General features: G+C 49.8%; 10 protein-coding genes across 10 annotated transcripts; 5 read left to right on the forward strand and 5 right to left on the reverse strand.

The window, feature by feature from the left end:
• Positions 1 to 108: 108 nt before the first annotated feature.
• ASPGLDRAFT_70132 (uncharacterized protein) lies at positions 109 to 3132 on the forward strand (the record flags this gene model as incomplete). The annotated part of the gene is made up of 5 exons (XM_022549449.1): positions 109 to 374; positions 515 to 1247; positions 1296 to 1620; positions 1846 to 3022; positions 3081 to 3132. 5 exons carry the CDS (start codon positions 109 to 111, stop codon positions 3130 to 3132), a joined length of 2553 nt encoding a protein of 850 aa, XP_022396111.1.
• A 119-nt stretch (positions 3133 to 3251) lies between these two features.
• On the reverse strand, positions 3252 to 5947 carry ASPGLDRAFT_70134 (ATP-dependent DNA helicase 2 subunit KU80; the record flags this gene model as incomplete). The annotated part of the gene is made up of 11 exons (XM_022549450.1): positions 3252 to 3269; positions 3307 to 3785; positions 3836 to 4047; positions 4096 to 4481; positions 4530 to 5075; positions 5136 to 5196; positions 5244 to 5412; positions 5470 to 5537; positions 5591 to 5657; positions 5709 to 5763; positions 5819 to 5947. 11 exons carry the CDS (start codon positions 5945 to 5947, stop codon positions 3252 to 3254), a joined length of 2190 nt encoding a protein of 729 aa, XP_022396112.1.
• A 320-nt stretch (positions 5948 to 6267) lies between these two features.
• ASPGLDRAFT_61839 (DUF4149 domain-containing protein) lies at positions 6268 to 7137 on the forward strand. Its single transcript, XM_022548487.1, has 4 exons — positions 6268 to 6362; positions 6413 to 6446; positions 6504 to 6792; positions 6853 to 7137. Exons 1-4 carry the CDS (start codon positions 6331 to 6333, stop codon positions 7017 to 7019), a joined length of 522 nt encoding a protein of 173 aa, XP_022396113.1. The 5' UTR covers positions 6268 to 6330; the 3' UTR covers positions 7020 to 7137.
• A 105-nt stretch (positions 7138 to 7242) lies between these two features.
• Positions 7243 to 7823, reverse strand: ASPGLDRAFT_39931 (uncharacterized protein; the record flags this gene model as incomplete). The annotated part of the gene is made up of 2 exons (XM_022545147.1): positions 7243 to 7478; positions 7532 to 7823. The coding sequence occupies 2 exons, from the start codon at positions 7821 to 7823 to the stop codon at positions 7243 to 7245; spliced, it is 528 nt and encodes a 175-aa protein (XP_022396114.1).
• A 1178-nt stretch (positions 7824 to 9001) lies between these two features.
• On the reverse strand, positions 9002 to 10294 carry ASPGLDRAFT_39933 (uncharacterized protein; the record flags this gene model as incomplete). The annotated part of the gene is made up of 1 exon (XM_022545148.1): positions 9002 to 10294. One exon carries the CDS (start codon positions 10292 to 10294, stop codon positions 9002 to 9004), a length of 1293 nt encoding a protein of 430 aa, XP_022396115.1.
• Positions 10295 to 10573: 279 nt separating this feature from the next.
• On the forward strand, positions 10574 to 11128 carry ASPGLDRAFT_1051554 (uncharacterized protein). Its single transcript, XM_022539483.1, has 2 exons — positions 10574 to 10965; positions 11042 to 11128. The coding sequence occupies exon 1, from the start codon at positions 10629 to 10631 to the stop codon at positions 10896 to 10898; it is 270 nt and encodes an 89-aa protein (XP_022396116.1). The 5' UTR covers positions 10574 to 10628; the 3' UTR covers positions 10899 to 10965; positions 11042 to 11128.
• A 239-nt stretch (positions 11129 to 11367) lies between these two features.
• abr2 (laccase abr2) lies at positions 11368 to 13743 on the forward strand. Its single transcript, XM_022547814.1, has 7 exons — positions 11368 to 11608; positions 11660 to 11715; positions 11766 to 11876; positions 11927 to 11986; positions 12040 to 12210; positions 12260 to 12382; positions 12436 to 13743. The coding sequence occupies exons 1-7, from the start codon at positions 11429 to 11431 to the stop codon at positions 13487 to 13489; spliced, it is 1755 nt and encodes a 584-aa protein (XP_022396117.1). The 5' UTR covers positions 11368 to 11428; the 3' UTR covers positions 13490 to 13743.
• A 64-nt stretch (positions 13744 to 13807) lies between these two features.
• On the forward strand, positions 13808 to 15723 carry abr1 (multicopper oxidase abr1). Its single transcript, XM_022539481.1, has 4 exons — positions 13808 to 14238; positions 14289 to 15378; positions 15431 to 15644; positions 15690 to 15723. The coding sequence occupies exons 1-3, from the start codon at positions 13903 to 13905 to the stop codon at positions 15640 to 15642; spliced, it is 1638 nt and encodes a 545-aa protein (XP_022396118.1). The 5' UTR covers positions 13808 to 13902; the 3' UTR covers positions 15643 to 15644; positions 15690 to 15723.
• Positions 15724 to 16532: 809 nt separating this feature from the next.
• On the reverse strand, positions 16533 to 18065 carry ayg1 (heptaketide hydrolyase ayg1). Its single transcript, XM_022542427.1, has 4 exons — positions 17950 to 18065; positions 17829 to 17903; positions 17027 to 17778; positions 16533 to 16976 (listed from the first exon to the last, which is right to left on the reverse strand). The coding sequence occupies exons 1-4, from the start codon at positions 18037 to 18039 to the stop codon at positions 16667 to 16669; spliced, it is 1227 nt and encodes a 408-aa protein (XP_022396119.1). The 5' UTR covers positions 18040 to 18065; the 3' UTR covers positions 16533 to 16666.
• A 542-nt stretch (positions 18066 to 18607) lies between these two features.
• arp2 (hydroxynaphthalene reductase arp2) lies at positions 18608 to 19456 on the reverse strand (the record flags this gene model as incomplete). The annotated part of the gene is made up of 2 exons (XM_022541480.1): positions 18608 to 18645; positions 18700 to 19456. 2 exons carry the CDS (start codon positions 19454 to 19456, stop codon positions 18608 to 18610), a joined length of 795 nt encoding a protein of 264 aa, XP_022396120.1.
• Between the last annotated feature and the right edge of the window lie 139 nt (positions 19457 to 19595).

Below are 19595 nucleotides of genomic sequence, written 5' to 3' on the forward strand. Positions count from 1 at the left end.
AATAGTCTACTTCGTATAGTTACTCCGCTGGCCCAAGCTCCTCCGCCGAAAACCATCATGATTATCAGTCCACCTCCAACCACTCCCGCACCAACAACCGCAACAACCATGTCGCACATCCCAGACAAAAGAAAACCCTCCTCCTCAATACCAGGAGGCACACCCTACAAACGATCACGAGTCTCCTACGCCGACGATGACAACGAAGACAACGCCCAAGCCTCGCAGCCACCCGCCGCCATGACCCACGAACGCCCGCGTAACAACCCTCTCTACGGACAAAAGAGCGCGTTTCCGGGTCTTGATGCTGGCTTAGAAGGGGAGCTGTTTTATGGGCCTGCGGACGATGGGCTGGAGTATTTGAGGATGGTCCGGTGAGTAGCTCTTTTTTGTTACCTGGCTGGCTGTTTTACACGCTTGCTAAATGTTGGCTGGTTGTGTTTTTGGTTGTAGAGGTCGCGGTTGAGACGAGAGTGTTTGGAGACTGATGAATTTTTATCGTGGACTCGTATAGGTCCGAAGCAAATTCGCTACCGTTGCTGTTTACCGCGCCGAAGACTCAGACGACAGAAACAGAGACGATCCAAGTCGAGCAAACCACAACCGAAGAACCCGTCCAGGACAAACGCGAAGAACCTACACATCCCAAAGACCAAGAAGGAACCTACGTCGACGGCGTCTTCGTCAGGCGCACCACACCCGCAGCACCCTCAACCTCCCCAAACACAACCACAGCATACCCCGAAGCCCAACAATCCTACTACACCCTCCTCCACCACCGCTTCCTCCTCCTCCGCTCGATCCTAAAATGCACACCCCCACCAACCTCCATCCCCCTCCTCGACGACTCTCACCCGATCTCCCTCCCGCGCCACTCCAAACTCGCGCGCAAAGAATGGCGCCGCCTACTCCTCTCCGTCGACCCGCAGACCGTCCAGCTAGCGTGCATGGATATAGAAAGTGTGCTCGGTGTGCTGGGGATCATGGCGAGGCTTATGTCGGAAAATGTGAGGAGTGGGGATGTTGTGAGGGTACGGAGGATTGGGGCGTGGGCTTGGGGGTTGCTGGGGAAATGTAGGGAGGTTGGGCAGTTGGGGACGGAGGAGGTTGGGGAGATTAGGGATTTGGGAAAGAGGGCTGTGAAGATTTTGGGGAAGATGAGGGAGGATGAGCGTGCGGTGGAAATGGAGGATCAGGAGTCGGTTGATGGAGACCAGGATGAGGAGGATGGGGAGGATGGGGAACAAGCTGGGGAGCAGGTTGAAGAACAGGCTGAAGAGCAGGTTGAAGAACAGGCTGAAGAGCATGTTGAGGAAGCAGGAACAGGCGACATTGGTGAACAGGCTGCGTCTGCTGAAAGCGAAGCGCAAGATCACGACATGAAAGACGCCGAAGCGGAGAATACAACCGACGAACTAGAAGCAGCCAAGGCACGACTCCAAGCGAAAATCCAGGGACATGTGGACGAGAACAGTCAGGTGCAGGCACATTCCGACACAGAAGAGAGCGCTGGCGACGTGGCCATGCAGACTCGAGCTATGCTGGATATGATCATCACGGTGGTAGGCGAGTATTACGGGCAGAGAGATCTGTTGGAGGCCAGGGAAATATGGCAGATTAGTTAGATACCCAAGCATCATAAATACTAGACTTGAATGATACTATCAATAATAACTATATTCTGTTCAGGTACCCTGATCGATGTAGGAACCCGTGATGCCGTGGCGTCATTGTTTAGGCGCCGCTGTCCAGCAGACCGACTTTACCACCAGACACCTCACCGTTGCATCCACAACACAACCATGCCAATCCGACTATAATAACACATCCTCACCAGACAACAAGAGAATAACATCGACAAGATAACACAGAACATGCCCACCCCCGAAATTTCCATCCCAACCACTTCCCTCTCCCCAACATCCCCCCCCTACACCCTGTACAACATCACCATCCGCCTCCCCCTCCGCTCCTTCACCCTCTCCAAACGCTACTCCGACTTCTCCTCCTTCCACACAGCACTTACCTCCCAAACAAAATCCCCCCCTCCATCCCCCCTCCCCCCGAAATCCTGGTTCGCAAACACCGTCTCCAACGCTTCCCTTCGCGAACAACGCCGCTCAGGTCTCGAGTCTTACCTCCGCGCTATAAACAATGACGCGGATCCCCAGTGGCGCAATTCTAGCGCCTGGCGCACGTTCTTGAATCTGCCTAACACCGCGTCTGGTGCGGCGGGTGCTAAAGACAACGGTTCACATACGACTGCACGACTCCATACGGCGATTACAGATCCGGCTGCTGCATCGGGGCCCGGTAGTGGCGGGAAAGCAATTACCGATCCAACGCTGTGGCTGGATTGTTTCAGGGATATGAAGGCGCATTTACACGATGCGCGACTCCAACTCACGCGGCGGGACCAGGAGACCACGCCGCAGAAGCAGCATGAGAGTTCAGCGATGGCAAAGAGTGCGCTTGTACGTGCGGGATCCCTAATCTCTGTGTTGGAAGAAGGATTGAAGAATCTGGGTGATATTTCGTCATCGTCGAAGGGGAAGAATGGGAATGGTGGTGATAGTCGGAGTCAGAGTCGGGAACGAAGCGGGAATGGATGGGGTGATGGGGTTGTTCTTGGGGATGGGGAGCTGCGGCGACGGAAGGATCTTCTTGTGAATGCGCGGAAGGAGAAGGATGGGTTGGAGGATTTGTTGAATGCGATGGCTGCGAAGGGGAGGATTGATAATGCTGTTGCGTCGCTTGAGGATAAAGAGGCGCTTGTTGGGAATGCGGGTGCTCGCAAACCAGCGCGTTCTGGGAGGGTTCTTGGGAAGGAGACGGAGAGGACGCGCGAGTTGGATAACCAGGGTGTGCTGCAGTTGCAGAGGGAGACTATGCAGGATCAGGATTTGGGGTTGGAGGAGTTGAGGAAGATTGTGGCGAGGCAGAAGGAGCTGGGGATATCGATTAATGGGGAGTTGCAGGTTCAGAATGATCTGCTGAAGTTGGCGGATGAGGATGCTGATCGGTATGTGGTTTCGGTTCTCATTTGTATAGCGGATGATGCTGACCAGCTGATTTTACAGGTTACAAGGCAAACTCGATATTTCCAAGAAGAGGCTGGGGAAGATCTCTTAGTTCATTACTGGCGTTTATCCCAAGATCATTATGGGCATATGAGTTTCATAACCAGTTGCAACCAATCTTAATGAAGCTATCCGATGGTTCCTTATCCAATACCAAGCTAACCAAGCATCTCATCTCGAAGACATGAACTGGAACAATTAGCATGTACTCGTAGACTCCTAGGACACGGATACTCACCTCCTTAGCTTCATCCTCCGAAACCTCAGACCGATCAGACTGATTCCGGTCAATCAACCCAATCTTACTCCTCCGAATAAGCCACCACAGCTCACGACGATCACCACCGAGTTCCCCCTTCAACAACCTGTCCTTGAGCTGTTTCAGAAGATCGTTGTACAACGCCGGCTCTTCGTAGGATATCAGCTCATCTCGCATGACACCAAGGCTCTCAACAACCCGGTCGTAGTTGGCATCACCGAGACTGTTCTTGACCTGCTCTTCGACAATGGCCGTCATCTGCTTCACAGCGTCGCTGATGATATCGACGTTCTCTGCGTGCGACAGTGTTTGCTTGAACTCGGGAATGGAATTGGTAGGAGAGATCTTAGCGCGCTTTTCTTGATGTAGTAGAGCGTCGACATCAAGACCGGAGAGCGGCTTTTCGGTTTCGCGAGTGCGCTTGCGGCCCTTGGTTTTGGGCGGTACTGCGGGATTGTTAGCATTTGCTATAGTTAGGGGACAGTCAAGAGCTGACCTTTCTTGACATCGGCTGCATCCGCTAGCCTGTCAAGGTATTTCTTTGCTCTTTGCACTGCCTCCTCTGGTGGTTGCGAGAATCTTGTCAGTATCTCAGCCGGCGGTGGTAGTGGCTCGTCCGGATGGGTTGCCCGGAAACGGATCGCTGAATCGATTCTGTGCAAGACTGGCGAAAATGCATCTTCGATTGGGAATGTCTCAACGGGTGTCCTGCATATGTTAGCCCAGCCCAGCTCTTACACAAAACCAATTACGCACCCATCCTCATCCTCGTCAACGAGCTCCATACTATCCACATATTTGCTCATCGCGTTGACCAAATCATCATTGGGAAGATTCCGGTGCTCTGTGACCACCTTTCCTGAAACAGTAATGACCTTGTCCAGTGGTGGGAAACGGTATGTGCGGACGTCCTCGGTAAACGGTAGCTGCACTTCCAGGAGGCATTCGTAGTCCGGTTCGATTAATGGGCACAGCAGAACCATGAGCGGAGGCTTGTTTTCCTTTGCTACCAACCGCGCGACAGCGTAGCATTCCAACTCGAATAGAGCATGGATGAATGACGAAAGGCCCAGCGCGGCTGCATCGTTAGTGCGTTCGGGAATGATGATATTAGTGGTCGACATGTGCATATAACGATCGTACTGAGGAAAATGTAAGTCTATGGAAATCACTGTTATCGGCCAACATACTTTGTCACTCTGCACGAAGCCAATCAATTCCATGCCCATAGGCGCTTCAAGGGCCGTGATGTTCTGGTCAGTCTCATCGATATGCACGGCAGTCCGTCCATATTCGTAACCTTTGGCAAACTCGTCCCGTTCGACTTCGACCTTTCCTCCTGGCGCATTCTTATCCGTGATCTGATAGGTTCGCACGAATCTCACGCTCGTCAGATCGCTGCTCTCCCCGGATTGAGTATCTTGAGTCGCACCGATGGTGGCAGACGACTGAGCGGATTCGGGATCTTCTTGACTATCTGAGGTATCCGAGCGAGGCACAAACGAACTGGCTGTCGGAGGCTTTGCAACGTAGGTTCGGTAATATCGCTCCACGGGGATCTTAACGGCATTTTTGTAATTCTCCGGGTCTCCAAGCTGAAGATACCCTTTGAAGGTTGCCATACTTCGGGTTTGCTTCACTCGGGGGATCTCCATTTCCGAAATGGCCTGTTCTAATGTTCCGTAGGCACCGTCGCAGTCTTCAACAAGACCTCGCAGGAGGGCTTCGTTTTCTGCCTGCAAAGTTGACGAGTATTGTCAGTTGAGCCAAGCACGAAACTAACAGGACCAACTGACCTTTCTAGGGTCTTTATCCTCCTCCTTGAAGCCATACTCCGGATCGTCGAAGTCAACACCACTGAAGGAGGTTAGCACTGGTCACCATGCAGTTCCTTAAACACCCACAGAATAACAAGCTCAATATTATCTTCCCTAATCTTGCTGGTAATTTGGTCGAGACCCTCAGTACTCATGTGCCCTTGTCCATTGGTGACCAGGACGATCTTCCTCTTATACTTGAGCTTCTTGCATTGGACGATGATCATCTGGATGGCCAGAATGAGTGCGGATATAGCTGAGGGCAAGTTAATATCCAAAACCTGACCGAAACTAAAATGTGATTTATCCTTACAATCGCCGCTGTCAGTGTCGCTAGGCTGTATCTCTTCACGCAGCCTCTTGATATCCGGCATGAGCATCCTAATCCGTCAGTCCCGGAACACCAACAACGATTGAGAACAGGAAGAACACACTGGCTGATTCCCTGTAACACGGAGAGATTCTCAAAGTGTTCGTCATCCTGCAGCTCGTTCGAAGTTCCTGTCCTCGTCTTAGCGAGTTTGGCGTCGCCGCATCAAGTATAGCCCTCACCATCTGTCCTCAGACCAAGCACCCCAACCATAGCTGTCTTCCGCCCCGTGGCCACCTGCGCATCCAATATCAGCAAGGGTATATGGGTCTATCTGTTCAAGCAATCGTACCGTAGCCGTAATTCGATCCCAAACATAGCGCATACTCCATTGTAGATCCGTCACCGAGCGTCCCTGACGGCGCTCCCCCATCGACCGGCCGACATCGACGATGTACACCGTAGCTTCTTTCTCGGCCATGGTCACCTTGAGGGAGTAGGATAGTGTAACAGTGACCAGGAAGAGAGAAAGAGGGAGAGACGTAGAGTAAATAAGAAAGAACACTGCGAAACACGTGCACCAGGCAGCAGACGCGCGATATTTCCCGTTTGGGTTGGAGGCGGAACACGAAAGCACATGACATCATCTGATTAGCTGCGTGGTCTTTGCACATCTTGTCGTGGGGCTCGAAAAGCCTGGTGTAATACGCGTGGAATTAGAATATCCAAATACAGGTGCGTGTCCATAAGATATCCGATCTCCCCACCTAAACACCTGCATCTCCGCAGCAAGTGACATCCGACTACACTCTTCTTCTCTACACAGTGCAGACTGATACATCTGATTCGTTCTAAACCGTCGAAATGACTGACCCTCGACCATACCACGTTCTCAGGTTAGTATATTCAATTCCTATCAACTAAGACATGCGCTAACTCTTGCCAGCTATGGCACTCTGCTGGGTGTCCAGGTCTATCAGGTGTGATAACTTTCTTCTTGGACAATTAAATATGCAATCTAAAGAAGCGTCTACTAGTCCTTTGTCTCCGGCGTGGTTGCTTTCAGAGCTCTACCGCGCCCCCAGTTCGCCCAGCTGCAGACCGCAACCTTCCCCATCTACTTCACTCTGCAGTCAGCCCTCCCAGTCGTGGTTGCTCTGACTGCCAGTAAAGGTGGCCAGACACTCGGGGTCTCCGGACTTTTGGCTCCGGAGAATCGACTCAACACGCTGTTGCCGATGGCTACTGCGGTGGTGACAGGACTCGCCAATCAGTTTATTCTGCGTCCGCTCACGATGAACGTGATGAAGGAGCGGAAGAAGCAGGGTATGTTATGGCCGAACCTGTCTAACGCGTTAGTTGAGAACTGAACTGACTGGGATTCAGAAACCCGTGACGGCAAGAAGAGTTATGATCCTCCTCCCCACTCCAAGCAGATGCAGGCTTTGAACAAGAAGTTTGGTAAGGTTCATGGAGTGTCGAGCTTGCTCAATCTGGCCACTCTTCTTGCTACCGTTTATTATGGGGTGGTTATTGGAAAGCAGTTGTCGTGATTTTCCTGGGAAGTGTACATAACAACAGAGGAGCATTCCCTAACGACATGTTAGTCTCAATATAAGCACAAATATCAAGTCTATAGCATTAGGGCAAAATACAACATCTATATCAGTTCAAAAAATTTCGGTAAAAGTAAAAAACATAACATACTCACAGAATACTCGCTACCAATCGGCATAGCCAAATGTAGCGACAAAAAAGGTCGGTTGCAAACGCGTATCAGGTCTTCCATCTCCATCTCCATAAACCAGTCTGCTGGCAATCATGCCAAAATTCCTTGTACGCAGCGTGGGTAGCCGTATCCTTTTCCAAATACGTCTCGTCAAAACCCGAATCCGCGAAAGATTTAATAAACTTATAAAAGCTGGCTTCGATTTGTGAATTATAATGATTGGTGTACTTGGAGGCTATTTGGCTTGCATGTCGGTTTATGGTTTCGATGGTCGGTTGATACTCTGCTACTGTTAGTATAAATGCGTTTAAGGGATTGGGTATATGATGAACTTACCAAATCTCAAAACTTGTGCTGGAGTCAGCCCATACACCTTTTTGAAGACATCTGTATCAGTTCGTTCACCACCGAAATCCCGAAACAACATCGCATCCAAACGGGTATCACCAGAGTGAACTATTTGATTTGCTGTCTGGATGGCATGACGATCAAAGTTTTCGAATATACTCAACTTCTTTCGCTTATAGGTGCTGAGGAACCGCCTCCTAACCATCATCTGAATATACATAAGCTTTTCCAGCTCGCCTTTGAGGGCAATATTCTGTCTGTTGAACTCTGTCACATGCATTTTAGCTTGAGAATAATCCAGCGCTGCCGCATTTTAGACGAAAGTCTGTCCTTTGATGGAATGCACCTTTAATATTCCTTGCTCAAGTGCTTCGGAGAGGGCCATTCTAGCGTGCTCAAGCGTAGCTCCATGGCCTGGTATTCCCGACTTAGTCACCAGAATGGCATCGCATGTGTCCTTATCTTTTTGGGTCTCGTTTTGGTCTGCCGCCTGTACACGTTCCTGCTTTTCGGCTTGGAGACCTGCACGGATTGATTGGATCTCGGTGATGACTGTTTCTGGCTTGATGCTTCTCCGTTCCGTCTTCGAAAGTTTGCGATTGCCTGATGCTTTTGCGGATGTGCTTCTCGCACGTCTTTGAGAGGCCTTGAGCACTCTGTCGGGGGATTTTCGACTGACTTTCCCGAGCGCCTCGGGGGACGAATTGCGGATGGCAGCTTCCTGACTGCGTGTTCTGACCATTTTGTCGGGGAATTTCGTGAATGAGCGCTTGATAGTACTTGCATGAAGAGGAATATGGACAATGTGTCTTTATTTATGCAAGGATTTGAGTATTCATTTTCGATCAAAGCAAGTAGTGTCAATGCAAATCGATACAACCACAAGTGCTCGAGACAATGGATTCACAAAAATAGCACATGGCTTCTATCAATGTGGTCTTTGATCATCAGTTGACCCTTATATACATTTCTTTGTTTCTTTATGCCTCTTTGACGGGCCTTTTCCTCGCTTAAAGAGACCCGATCAAAGATATTGTCAGTGAAAGCCCGCCACAAGAAACGCAAAGGCGATGCTTAATTTAGTACTTTTGGCATATTGACGGCTCCTCTTTCTTTTCCAATCCTTGATTGTCGACTTCCGCGTGATTTAAGACGCATTAAAGAAATTATGAACAAGAAGGAGAGGCTGGGCACCTTGGTACGGTGTGTCAAGACAATCCGAACCGGAAAACGAGTGGAAGAGAAGCATTCCGGAAGATTTCCACATTCGCTTCTACATCTACCGCTACTGAGCACCCTTGTCATTACCATTGTAAGCCCAAAGATATCCACAAGAATACACATTCAGTTCTAAATTCAGCCTGTTACACAGTCTATCATAGTACAAACCGACGCATCAAAGACATGAGAAAGTCCGCATCTGAATCAGTCTCGATCAAGCCAGAGACCGAAAGAAGTCTACCAAGAGGAACGATTGGTCATTGCAGTCCAGCTTTGAACATTCGATGAAGCAGAGTCCGTTTTAATTCGGTTTGCGCACCGCATTTTCACTCTCTCACGTCGAATCTCGCGCGCCTTGTCGAATTCCTCGGGAGTCATGGCGTGACGACCCGACGCCATCACCCACTGCGACAATGACTGGGGTGGTGTGTGTGCATTATCATGAAAGCGCTCACTCACATTGCACGAGCCTGTTTCTTCGTTGCTGGAGATAGAATGCACAGCGTGAAATTCGTCGTCAACCAGAGAAAGCGAATCCTGAGAAAGTGGCGGCGTCTGTCTCGAACGCGAAAGCTCATCGATATGCTTTAAGGCATCGTTCAGGTTGTTGTGCACTTCCTTGGCTTGCTGAAACATCTCTTGGAATTCCTTACATTGGGCTCGAATTTTCGCGGGGCTTGGAAGGGATTGGCGTACTTGCTCGAGTTCCTCTAGGTAATCCTTCACCCAGGAGACCTGTCTGTGGAATTCTCTTTGGATAAGCAACTCAAGCTTCTCGCGGAATGCGCTCATCTCCTGGCTGATAACATCTTCTGGACGGAAGGAGGCTAGATCCTGGTGTACGCGCTCCTGCTCTGCTGAAATATGTCTTACAATTTCGTCAAGGGTCTGATCGACTACCAGGACTGCCAGGTCTATTTTTCGTCGGAGGGAAGCTCTTCTGGATTGAACCTCGTTGGTGAACCTCATAATCCCAGCGTCAGCTGTTCGCAAATCTCGCCAGTACATGAAGGCGACGCTCAGCGTCCCAACGAGAATGACAGGTAGCCCTAGAAGTACCGCAAGCCCGAAAAAGCTTTTGATAACCGACCAAATCTGCGATGAGAATCCTGCATACCGAGAGCGGATCGCGATCAGATTAAGGTAGTGGGTGTCGCGGAAAAGCCAAGAATCAGACTCATTCTGGTCAGCATCCAGCGACACAATATCGGTTGTATATCCTATCGTATCATCCATGGAAGCACTGAAGTTGGCCATAACGGCATCCACAGCATGATCAACTGGTTCCGGTTCAGATGATGTCGACAAAACCACAGCAGATGGTGCATCAGACCGTATTTCGGAGTTCGCAAAAGAGTCGTTGCCATAAGCGACTGGGAAGAATCTGTAAACCATCATCCCGAAATGGTCCAAGACGTATTCCTTTCCCAGACCGTCCTTCAGTCGCTCGATGCCTGTCAGATGAATAGATTGAAAGTAGCCAAATATGGCTATGAGGATTGAGAACATGGTGAGACCGAAAGAGTCCATTGCGATATTGATATCTGCTTGTATGGAGGAAGTTCGTATGGCAGAGTAGGAAAAGAGTACTCTTGCGAGAAGTGTAAGTGATGAGGTTTATGAGTGTTCTACTGACGATAAAGGATATATATCAGGCTATGATCTCTCCAAAGAGCATTGTCCACTGACATCAGGCAGATGAGACAGCCAGCTTTGTCTTTTGCTCCAAAGCGGGTCAGATACATGCATCTTGCCATCAAAGGGCTTGTATACCTGGATGGATGTAACCTCCAATAGCGAAAATGACCCCCAATGGCTCTTTCCTGGACAGTTATAATGCGCGGCGTAGAGTACATAGTATGGAATGCCATCCCCAATCGTCTGTCATACTGCGGTCTTGACTGCTCATGCTCATTTTGCAGCAACAATCCGCTTCTTTTCTCTTTGCTGCAACCATTCCTTTTTTTTTTCTTTGTGTTATTCTATCACTTTTTCTTTCATTCTCTCTTTCAAGCGCCTTATCTACAGCACTGATGGCAAATTGATATCTGCTTTCAGAACAGGAAACAATATACACGCAACTCGATTGACTTCAATAGGTTCGATCAAATCCCGAGTGTTGACGGTTTTATGACTATATTGCATCTACAAGCAGCGAGGGGCTTCTGCAGACCTATACAGATATTTATGCTTTCAGACAGGTACGAAACCTACACGATCGCAGCAGAATACAATGGTGTCACAATTTCACATTCTAACACGACTGATGTCACACAGAAGAATAGCACCATAACTTCTTTGGCTGAAAGTGCAGCAGAAATATCCGGAAAAGGGATATGGGCTGGCCTGAAGTGGCTTGCGGCTAGGGATGACGAGACCTGCATACCAGTCACGGACCGGGATTCGCATCTCCCTTTCCAATTCAAGACATGTCCTTACCGATTTGAGGCATGACAAGCTCCCGAGATCAATTATCGATTGCTTTCGGCTGAATCTCCGGATTCAGCGTGGAGACGCTTAGAGATGAATGGTGATATGGAGGGTCGGTGAAAGAGTATTTATAAACGCCAGGCAATCTAAATTTCTGCTGGTATTTGCCAAGTTTGAAACACGCGCATTTTTGCTCATAGTTCTACCTTGTATCCAATCCGACTTACTGCAGCGATGGCCTTCGCTGGTCTCTGCCTTTTTATGGCAGCATTTGCCCGGGCTGCCCAGGTCCATTACACTTTGGACTTGACCTGGGCACCTGGGTCTCCAAATGGCGTGCAACGAGAACTGATATTTGTCAATGACCGGTTTCCAGGGCCGCCGTTGTATGCTGATGAGGGCGATTATGTGATTGTATGGACTGAATACCTTGTGATGATGGCTACCCTTGCTGACTGTAAACAGGTTGAAGTGAACAATCACACACCATTCAATACGACCGTTCATTTTCATGGCATTGAGTATATAGCCTATAGCAATTCTCTCCATTCATATAGCTCACAAGACATAGACAAAGAGGCACCCCATGCTCTGATGGGGTCCCGGGTTTGACCCAATTCCCCATTCAACCCGAGGGCAAGTACATCTACAAATGGCGCGCAAATGACTATGGAACATACTGGTAAGAGGCTTTCTATACCTATTCATATAGAACAAAGCTAACCCACGAAGGTACCATTCTCATGATACATCACTACTTATGGATGGTCTCTATGGAGCAATCCATATTAGGTGCGTGTAAATCCTAAAGGACACGGTTTTGAACCGAGCTAAGGCTTTTTTAGACCATCGCCAGATCGGGAAAATCCATTCTCAAAAATATCCAGTGACCCCAATGATCTCGAGGCAATGAAGAAAGCAGAGAATAGTCCCATTTCAGTGGTTCTTTCGGACTGGGATCACCTGACAGGAGTCGACTATATGCAAGCAATGGAAGATACCGGTTACGATATCTTGTGAGTACCCGTCATTAATTGCCAATTATCAGATGCTAACAAAACCAAGTTGCTCGGACAGTATTCTTGTTAATGGCATGGGATCTGTCTATTGCAAGGATCCCGAGGAATTGACTTCATATCAACCAGCGCCAGTTCAAGAAGTTATCAACGCTTCTTTGACTGACAAGGGGTAAGCTATGGTATTCTTTGTCTCAAGGCAGAATCTCATTCTAACGCTACTAGCTGTGTGCCCTTTGTGACTAAGCTACAAGGAGACTGGGAGCATCACCCCGACAATCTCCCCGTTGGTCTAAACTCCGGCTGCGAACCGAGCGAAGGCCCCCAGGCCGGATTCTCGGTAGATGCATCGCAAAAATGGGCAAGCTTTAACTTCATCAGTGCGGCTGGTATCAAGGCACTTGTAGCCTCCATTGACGAGCACCCCTTATACGTCTATGAAGTGGACGGGCGGTATATCGAACCTCAATTGGCCCACTCCATTGAAATATACAACGGGGAGCGCTATTCGGCCATGGTCAAGCTTGACAAGGAGCCTGCTTCATATGCAATGCGTGTTGCAAGCACTGGAGCTCAGCAGGTAATCTCAGGGTATGGCACGGTTACTTACCAGGGAGGCGAGAACAATCAGCGTGAGTCGGAGGCATACATCAACTATGGTGGAGCCCCCGTTTCGGACTCCGTGAAGCCGTTGAATACCAGCAACTTGCCACCATTCCCGCCTATTCATCCAGCACAAAGAGCTGATGACTTCCATCTCTTGACGCTGGGCCGAATCGGCTCCTCGTGGCAATGGACCTTGGATGGAACAGAACTGTTTCCTGCAGACCTAGATGCGCTGTACCCGATCATTCGCGATCCTGACAGCCCACAACTCGCAGATGCACTCAAGATCAAGACCATCAACGGCACTTGGGTTGACCTGGTTTACCAGTTGGAAATCGACGAGCCGACAGTCGTGCAGCCTCCGCACCCGATGCACAAGCATTCCAACAAAGCGTTTATCATTGGCCGGGGAACAGGAAAGTTCCAGTGGTCGGATGTCAATGAAGCAGCCCGGCAACACCCCGAAAGATTCACCCTTAACAACCCACTGTACCGGGACACGTTTGTCACATCGCCCGCTGGGGAGTCGTGGTTGGCAATCCGATACCAAGTGGTCAACCCGGGGCCCTTCTTCCTACATTGCCACACATTGACTCATCTACACGGCGGAATGGGGATGGTATTGCTAGACGGTATTGATGCATGGCCAGACGTGCCGGAGAGCTATCTCTAGATTGTTATTTACCGATGCAATTTTATTCTGAGGCGTTTGGATCGAGGGTTTAGGTTCAATAGATCGGTGTATGTGCAGAATGGTAGCAGCCCTTGCTAGGAACAGTTATCCATGTGCAGGTCTTACCGCAATGTAAACATGTTAGATTGACGCAAGGAGGAAATTCCACATTCCTCGGCGAGCTGAATTACCCAATTTGATTTCCGAATACAGGTACCAAGCGCCTGTTTTCAGATACCAGAATAGTAGCCCAGCTGTCTTTTGTTTACGATAATTTTGGAACCTTGTATATATCCCATTCTCGTCCATTTTCCTCGACTGTTTCCGAATTTAATCGGCGATATTGTTGTTTTATTCTGTTTAATTAATCCAATCTATTAGTTCCAATTCCATTGAGGCATCGGCCACTCACCATGGCCAAAGCAGCCGTGCTCTTCGGTCTTTCCTGGCTGGCCCAGTCTGCGCTCGCCAAAGACGTCCATTTATCCTGGAACATCACCTGGGTCAATGCAGCTCCTAATGGTTACTCACGTCCCGTGATTGGAATCAACGGAGAATGGCCGTGTCCGCAGGTTGATGTCGACTTGGGAGATCGGTTGATCGTGGATGTGTATAATGGTCTGGGGAATCAGACGACGGGTATTCATTGGCATGGATTCCGGCAGTATATGACGGGGACGATGGACGGGTCTTCAGATGTCACTCAGTGTCCGCTTACTCCTGGGAGTAGGATGACTTATGATTTCATGGTACGCTTACCATCTCTGGATGAGATAAAATGTCGGCTAACAAGAGGCAGGCGAACCAAACAGGGACATATTGGTACCACTCACATAACATGGGTCAATACCCCGACGGTCTTCGCGGTTCTCTAATTGTTCACGACCCCTTGTCTCCAATCGAATTCGACGACGAATTTACCCTGACCTTCACCGACTGGTACAATGAGCAAATGCCAACTCTCCTGAACATTTACCAGTCCGACGCAAATGGGGATGCAAATGGCGGCCTTGAGCCGCTCCCCAATGCAACGCTGATAAACGACGCATCTGATGCCAAGATCAAGGTCGAGCCCAACAAGACGTATCTCGTGCACATCGTCTGTCTGGGTAACTGGCCAGGTCATACATGGTTCTTTGAGGGTCATGATATGACCGTTGTCGAGGTGGATGGGGTCTATACGGATCCGTACCCAGTATCTGATAAGAAGTTGCGTGTCACGACCGGGCAACGTATGAGTGTTCTCATCCGTACGAAGCCTGATATCAGCCGCAACTATGCTATCTGGGATACGACGGATCTTAATATGATGTTCTTCTACGAGAACCGGGATATCCCAGCCGGCTTCAACCCTAACGCTACGGCATGGCTTGTCTACGATGAGGCTAAGGAGCTACCGCCGGCACCACCCGTTCACAACCTCGATCCTAACTTGGACTTCGTTGACGATGTCGAGTTTGTGCCTCTTGACAAGGAACCGCTCCTGGAGCCCGTCGACAAGCAGATCATCCTGCACACGGGGTCTAGGGAGATCAATGGCGTCTCGCGGTTCACAGTCAATGGCCAGACGTACAGGGCGCCAGAAGTGCCAACCCTTTACACAGCGTTGACAGCAGATGACCCCACAGACGAGGCGATATACGGACAGGTCAACCCGATGGTTGTGAACTATGGCGAGGTCGTCGAGATTGTGATCAACAACCATCACGCTAACCTGCACCCGTGGCATCTGCATGGGCACCAGTTCCAGGTTTTGCAAAGGTCCGCTGTAGATGGGGGGATGTTTAACGGATACTTCGGCAATATCTCATCGACGCCTGTCCAGCGCGATACTATTATGGTGCAAAACAACGGTCACAGTGTTATTCGCTTCCGTGCCGACAACCCAGATAAGTCTCCCAACCCCTCAGAGAACGCAACGAAAATGCTGACATTTTATACGAATCTGGCTGCTGCATTGCCATATCGAATGGCACGTTGAGTCGGGTTTAGTCGCGACTTTGATTGAAGCCCCTGATCATATCAACATGACTATCCCACAGGACCACAAGCAGATTTGCTCTAGCTATGGAGCGCCCACATCCGGTAATGCAGATGGAAACATTGGGGATACTGTGGTCGTGCCCCAGCTTACCCAGGGTAATGTCGGGTGAGTGTTCGTTTTATGGATCATATGATGGATAGAAACTAACATAAACAGGGCTTCCTGGGACCCGAGTCAGAGCGCTGGTTTGGCCAGGCCCCCGTCGAACCTTCAAGTTGTCAACCCGTCAGCCCCGAGTCCCCAGGTTGCAAGCGTTCCAGCTGCAAAACCTCAACCCGCGACTGCAGCTACAGCCCCTAATTACATCAAGCCTGATCCTAATTCCGAATTTACTCCAGCCCCCAGCTCCCCAGTCGCACCTGTACCAAATACCCCCGCAACCACAAACTACATCACACCCAACCCAACTCTTCCACCCACTCCCGAGTCCTCTGCGCCTTTTGCACCCTCTACACCAGAGCCTACTACCCCCGACTCTCCCCCTCCGCATACAACAAACTCCAGACCAAGGCCCACACACGAGTGGCCTGGAGCCGCGCCTTTCTGGAAACCTGAACCTCATGACCACAAGGGCCACTGGCATACTGAGGGAGGACCTGAAGCTCCGCCAAAGCCCGAAAACACTCTTATCGCTCCGGCTGTTCAAGATGATGACTTTTTGTTCTTGGACTTCTTTCGGAAAGCGGAGGAGTAAAAGGACATTGATGTGTTTGGCTTGTGCGTAATATTGAGAAGGATTATTTAATTAAGCATGTTTTGTTGATGCATCGGGTGTGAAGTATATAGTATATATATAGACTAGCTTGGGGGGGGGAAATAAATGGGTAATTTCTGTTGGTATTTGTCAGAGTCAGAAACAAGTAAGCTTTGAATTAATGCCCGAGTTTAATCTTCTTTATGAAGAAAAACATCATGCTGTGTTTAACTACAAGAGGTGGTTCTTCTCGGTGTACCTTCATGAAATCTACGTGCCATCTACTATACCAATTTCCATAACATGCCCTAATTGCATCCCTGATCCTCATGGCAATATTTAAATACAAGGAATTGGTAATAATAAAGCGACAGAACTTGTATACTCCATGTAATGCTAGTGATGTTTTCACTATATACTAATACTACCCACACAATGTTCAATTCTTCACATCCGTCTTCCCCAGAACTTCCTCCAACCATTGATAAGACACAGGCAAGCTATTCGGGTATCCCATATGCGGCAAACCCTCGAAGAATCGACCTTCCTTGGGCGAGCTGCCATGGTTGAAGAGGACCATACAGTCCTCGATAGGAGTAACACCGTCGTTAACGCCGTTCAGAAGCAGAAGTCTACAGCTGGGCTGGTCAACGACCCCGGTCTCCACGAGGGAGAATTTCTTTTGTGCGTGTTTGGCGAAGTCGGCGTCGTTGTCGTAGCCGTATTTCTTTGCCCAAGCGGGGGTTAACCTATTCTGTTAGTTGGTGACTTCATCTTGCTTGTGTAAAAAGGGACGTACAAGAACGGATACTCATGATCGTTGACTTTGCTCAACCACTCCGGATCCAAGAAGTAATGGCTTCCCGGTCCATGAGCAATCGCACCAGCCAATCTCGCACGGTGCGTATGCGCCGCACGAATAGCATAGAAACCACCTGCGCTCAACCCCCAAACAACAACCTTGTTGGTATCCAACTCCGGCCTTCCCGCCATGTAATCAAGTATACTGCTCAACAGCCGATCAGGTGAGTCCGGATCCGCCGCATCAGCAGGACAATCCGCCGTCCCCGGAATCTCACAAACAACCGCCGCCCAGCCACGAGAGATAATTTCATGCGTGCGCTGGCTGTTGTCAGGCCTATAGCCATCAAGACCCGTCAATAGCAGCACAATGGGGACGGGGTTACCCGCGCAAGCCTCCTCAGGGAAGCGTGTATAGATTGGGATATGCTCGCCATCGATGGAGGCGCGGTGGGTGTGGGGGATGACAACTTCGTTGATGGTGGGCTTCCAGAAAGAGGCAGCTTTCAGGTAGACCTCCTTCTGGCGGTTAAAGGCATGCCATTTGATGTCGTCTTTGTCATTCTTGTTTGTGTAGTCAATGTAGGGGAAGCGGGAGATGCGGTAGACGACGGCGGCGCGGCGGAGGTAGTCGGATGCTTTGTCGGTTTGGTTGTTGCGGATGGCTGTCGCGGCTTTCTTTTCGAGGTTGGAGGCGACTGGGAGGAAGGCGTGGGTGTATTCGTCTGTGGCTGCGTCGTTGATGTTTTTCTGGGTTCGTTAGCCACACCCACCTGTATACAATTTGTTTCTGTACCTACCTCAATCAAGTGCTGGAAAATAGGCTCAAAGTCCTCAATGCTGCCATCGTGGAAGGGGTAGATGGATCTCTCGCACTGATATAGTTAGTACCTGCTAGTATAGATGGGCTTGGAGACGTACGGCAAACTTCCAACGAGACTCCCACAAGACCTTGATAGAACCCTTGTGCGGGTAAACAGTGTTGAACTTTTCTCCAAGGATCCAACCCATTGTGGCTGTAAAATTACTGGTTATTGCTCCCAGGAGCAGTAGCTAACACCAATTACAGCGCTTTAAGTACTCCCATAATATCTGCTCTTCTGCATGCAGAGTGCTGGTTGCAGGAATACGAAGACCGAGAATGCGCCCTTTCCTATTTCGGAAAGTCTATAACATCCATCCACTCCTTCGGTAATGATGTACAATCCCGTGTTCGTGCTAGCCGTTTCTGGTTAGAATCGATCTTATTTGTCGATCTGAGATTGATGACCGTTCTCTTTCCATTTGCAACAATCCTATTGAGCATTGTTCCATGGGATACGGTGGAGTTGAATGGAATTATTAGGTTCAGACCGCATCGAGAGCGACAGCTGAAACTAGCATACGAGCTGCATCAACTGAGACAAAGTCCGAGACACTGTTCTAGTATTTGGAATCTGTTCTACAGAGTACGTGGATGGATGCTTAATTGCATAGTGCACTGTACGTTGGTACTCCAATGATTATATGTCAATTATGTCAACTATATATTTATCAATATCATTCCAGACTAGAACAACATGTCAATGCAAATAAGTGTCTAGATGTTCGCTCCGCCATTAACCGGAATAATTTGCCCTGTATCACTCACATTAGCATGGCGCATTATCAATAGAAATGCAAGAAACTCACCGTTGATCCATTCACCATCAGGACTGGCCAACAGGCAAACCACGCGGCCAATATCCTCCGGCACTCCACACCGGCCCAGCGGACTTCCATTAGCAAGGGCGGTCTCGATGTCATCCAACGACGACCCCTTGTCGCAGCCAGGGGCATAACGCCACGAATTCTGCAGCCACATGTCACTCTTAACCCCCGCAGGAGCAATCGTGTTGACAGTGCACTTCTTCTTCCCAAAGTCCGCCGCAAAGCAGCGCGTAAATCCCTCAACCGCCGCCTTGCTTCCTGCATACAGCGCATGGCCGGGGACACCCACACCGGCGGCGATGGACGACATAAGAATCACACGACCACCAGGGGAGATGTAGTCGTAGGCGTTCTTGGCAACGAAGAACTGCGCACGGGTGTTGAGGTCGAAGACATCGTTGAAGGCTTCGAGGGTTGTCTCCGGAAGCGGCATGAAGGACTCGCGGCCGGAGTTGGAGACGACGATGTCCAGACGGCCGAAATGAGCGGTGACTTGCTTGAAGAGGCCTTCAATCTCTTTGAGCTTGGTCAGGTCCGCTTGAAAGGCGGCTGCTTGCGCGCCTGTTGCGCCGATGGTGTCAACGACTTTTTGGGCGGAGTCGCGGCTGTGGGCGTAGTTGATGGCGACTTGGGCTCCTCGACGGGCGAGCTCCGTCGCGATGCCAGCGCCAATGCCGCGGCCACCGCCGGTGACAAGGGCGACTCTGCCGGTGAAGGTCTGGGGAGTGAGGACAACCATTGTGAAGTGAAGGTGGGTAACTAGGTGTAAGAATGTAGATGTGACAATGCCTTGCTTTCCGGTAGGGACTTACGAGCCTTATATAGAGATACTGTACCAGAAGCGAAATACAAATCAGGAATTTATTGTCTCAGTGTCT

Source organism: Aspergillus glaucus (genome assembly GCF_001890805.1).
Source record: "Aspergillus glaucus CBS 516.65 unplaced genomic scaffold ASPGLscaffold_31, whole genome shotgun sequence".
In the NCBI taxonomy this organism is placed as follows: domain Eukaryota; kingdom Fungi; phylum Ascomycota; class Eurotiomycetes; order Eurotiales; family Aspergillaceae; genus Aspergillus; species Aspergillus glaucus.

Bases quoted from the DNA above. Each gene is read 5' to 3' on its own strand.
- abr1 (XM_022539481.1), top strand. From the start codon at position 13,903: ATGGCCAAAGCAGCCGTGCTCTTCGGTCTTTCCTGGCTGGCCCAGTCT. The intron at 14,239-14,288 runs GTACGCTTACCA...AACAAGAGGCAG, and splicing joins GGATGACTTATGATTTCATG to GCGAACCAAACAGGGACATA. The intron at 15,379-15,430 runs ATAAGTCTCCCA...GACATTTTATAC, and splicing joins CTTCCGTGCCGACAACCCAG to GAATCTGGCTGCTGCATTGC.
- ASPGLDRAFT_1051554 (XM_022539483.1), top strand. From the start codon at position 10,629: ATGCCATCCCCAATCGTCTGTCATACTGCGGTCTTGACTGCTCATGCT.
- ASPGLDRAFT_61839 (XM_022548487.1), top strand. From the start codon at position 6,331: ATGACTGACCCTCGACCATACCACGTTCTCAG. The intron at 6,363-6,412 runs GTTAGTATATTC...AACTCTTGCCAG, and splicing joins CGACCATACCACGTTCTCAG to CTATGGCACTCTGCTGGGTG. The intron at 6,447-6,503 runs GTGTGATAACTT...AGCGTCTACTAG, and splicing joins TGGGTGTCCAGGTCTATCAG to TCCTTTGTCTCCGGCGTGGT.
- ayg1 (XM_022542427.1), bottom strand. From the start codon at position 18,039: ATGGGTTGGATCCTTGGAGAAAAGTTCAACACTGTTTACCCGCACAAG. The intron at 17,779-17,828 runs GTAGGTACAGAA...TAACGAACCCAG, and splicing joins TTTTCCAGCACTTGATTGAG to AAAAACATCAACGACGCAGC. The intron at 16,977-17,026 runs GTACGTCCCTTT...CTAACAGAATAG, and splicing joins GATCATGAGTATCCGTTCTT to GTTAACCCCCGCTTGGGCAA.
- abr2 (XM_022547814.1), top strand. From the start codon at position 11,429: ATGGCCTTCGCTGGTCTCTGCCTTTTTATGGCAGCATTTGCCCGGGCT. The intron at 11,609-11,659 runs GTATGGACTGAA...GACTGTAAACAG, and splicing joins ATGAGGGCGATTATGTGATT to GTTGAAGTGAACAATCACAC. The intron at 11,716-11,765 runs GTATATAGCCTA...CACAAGACATAG, and splicing joins GTTCATTTTCATGGCATTGA to ACAAAGAGGCACCCCATGCT.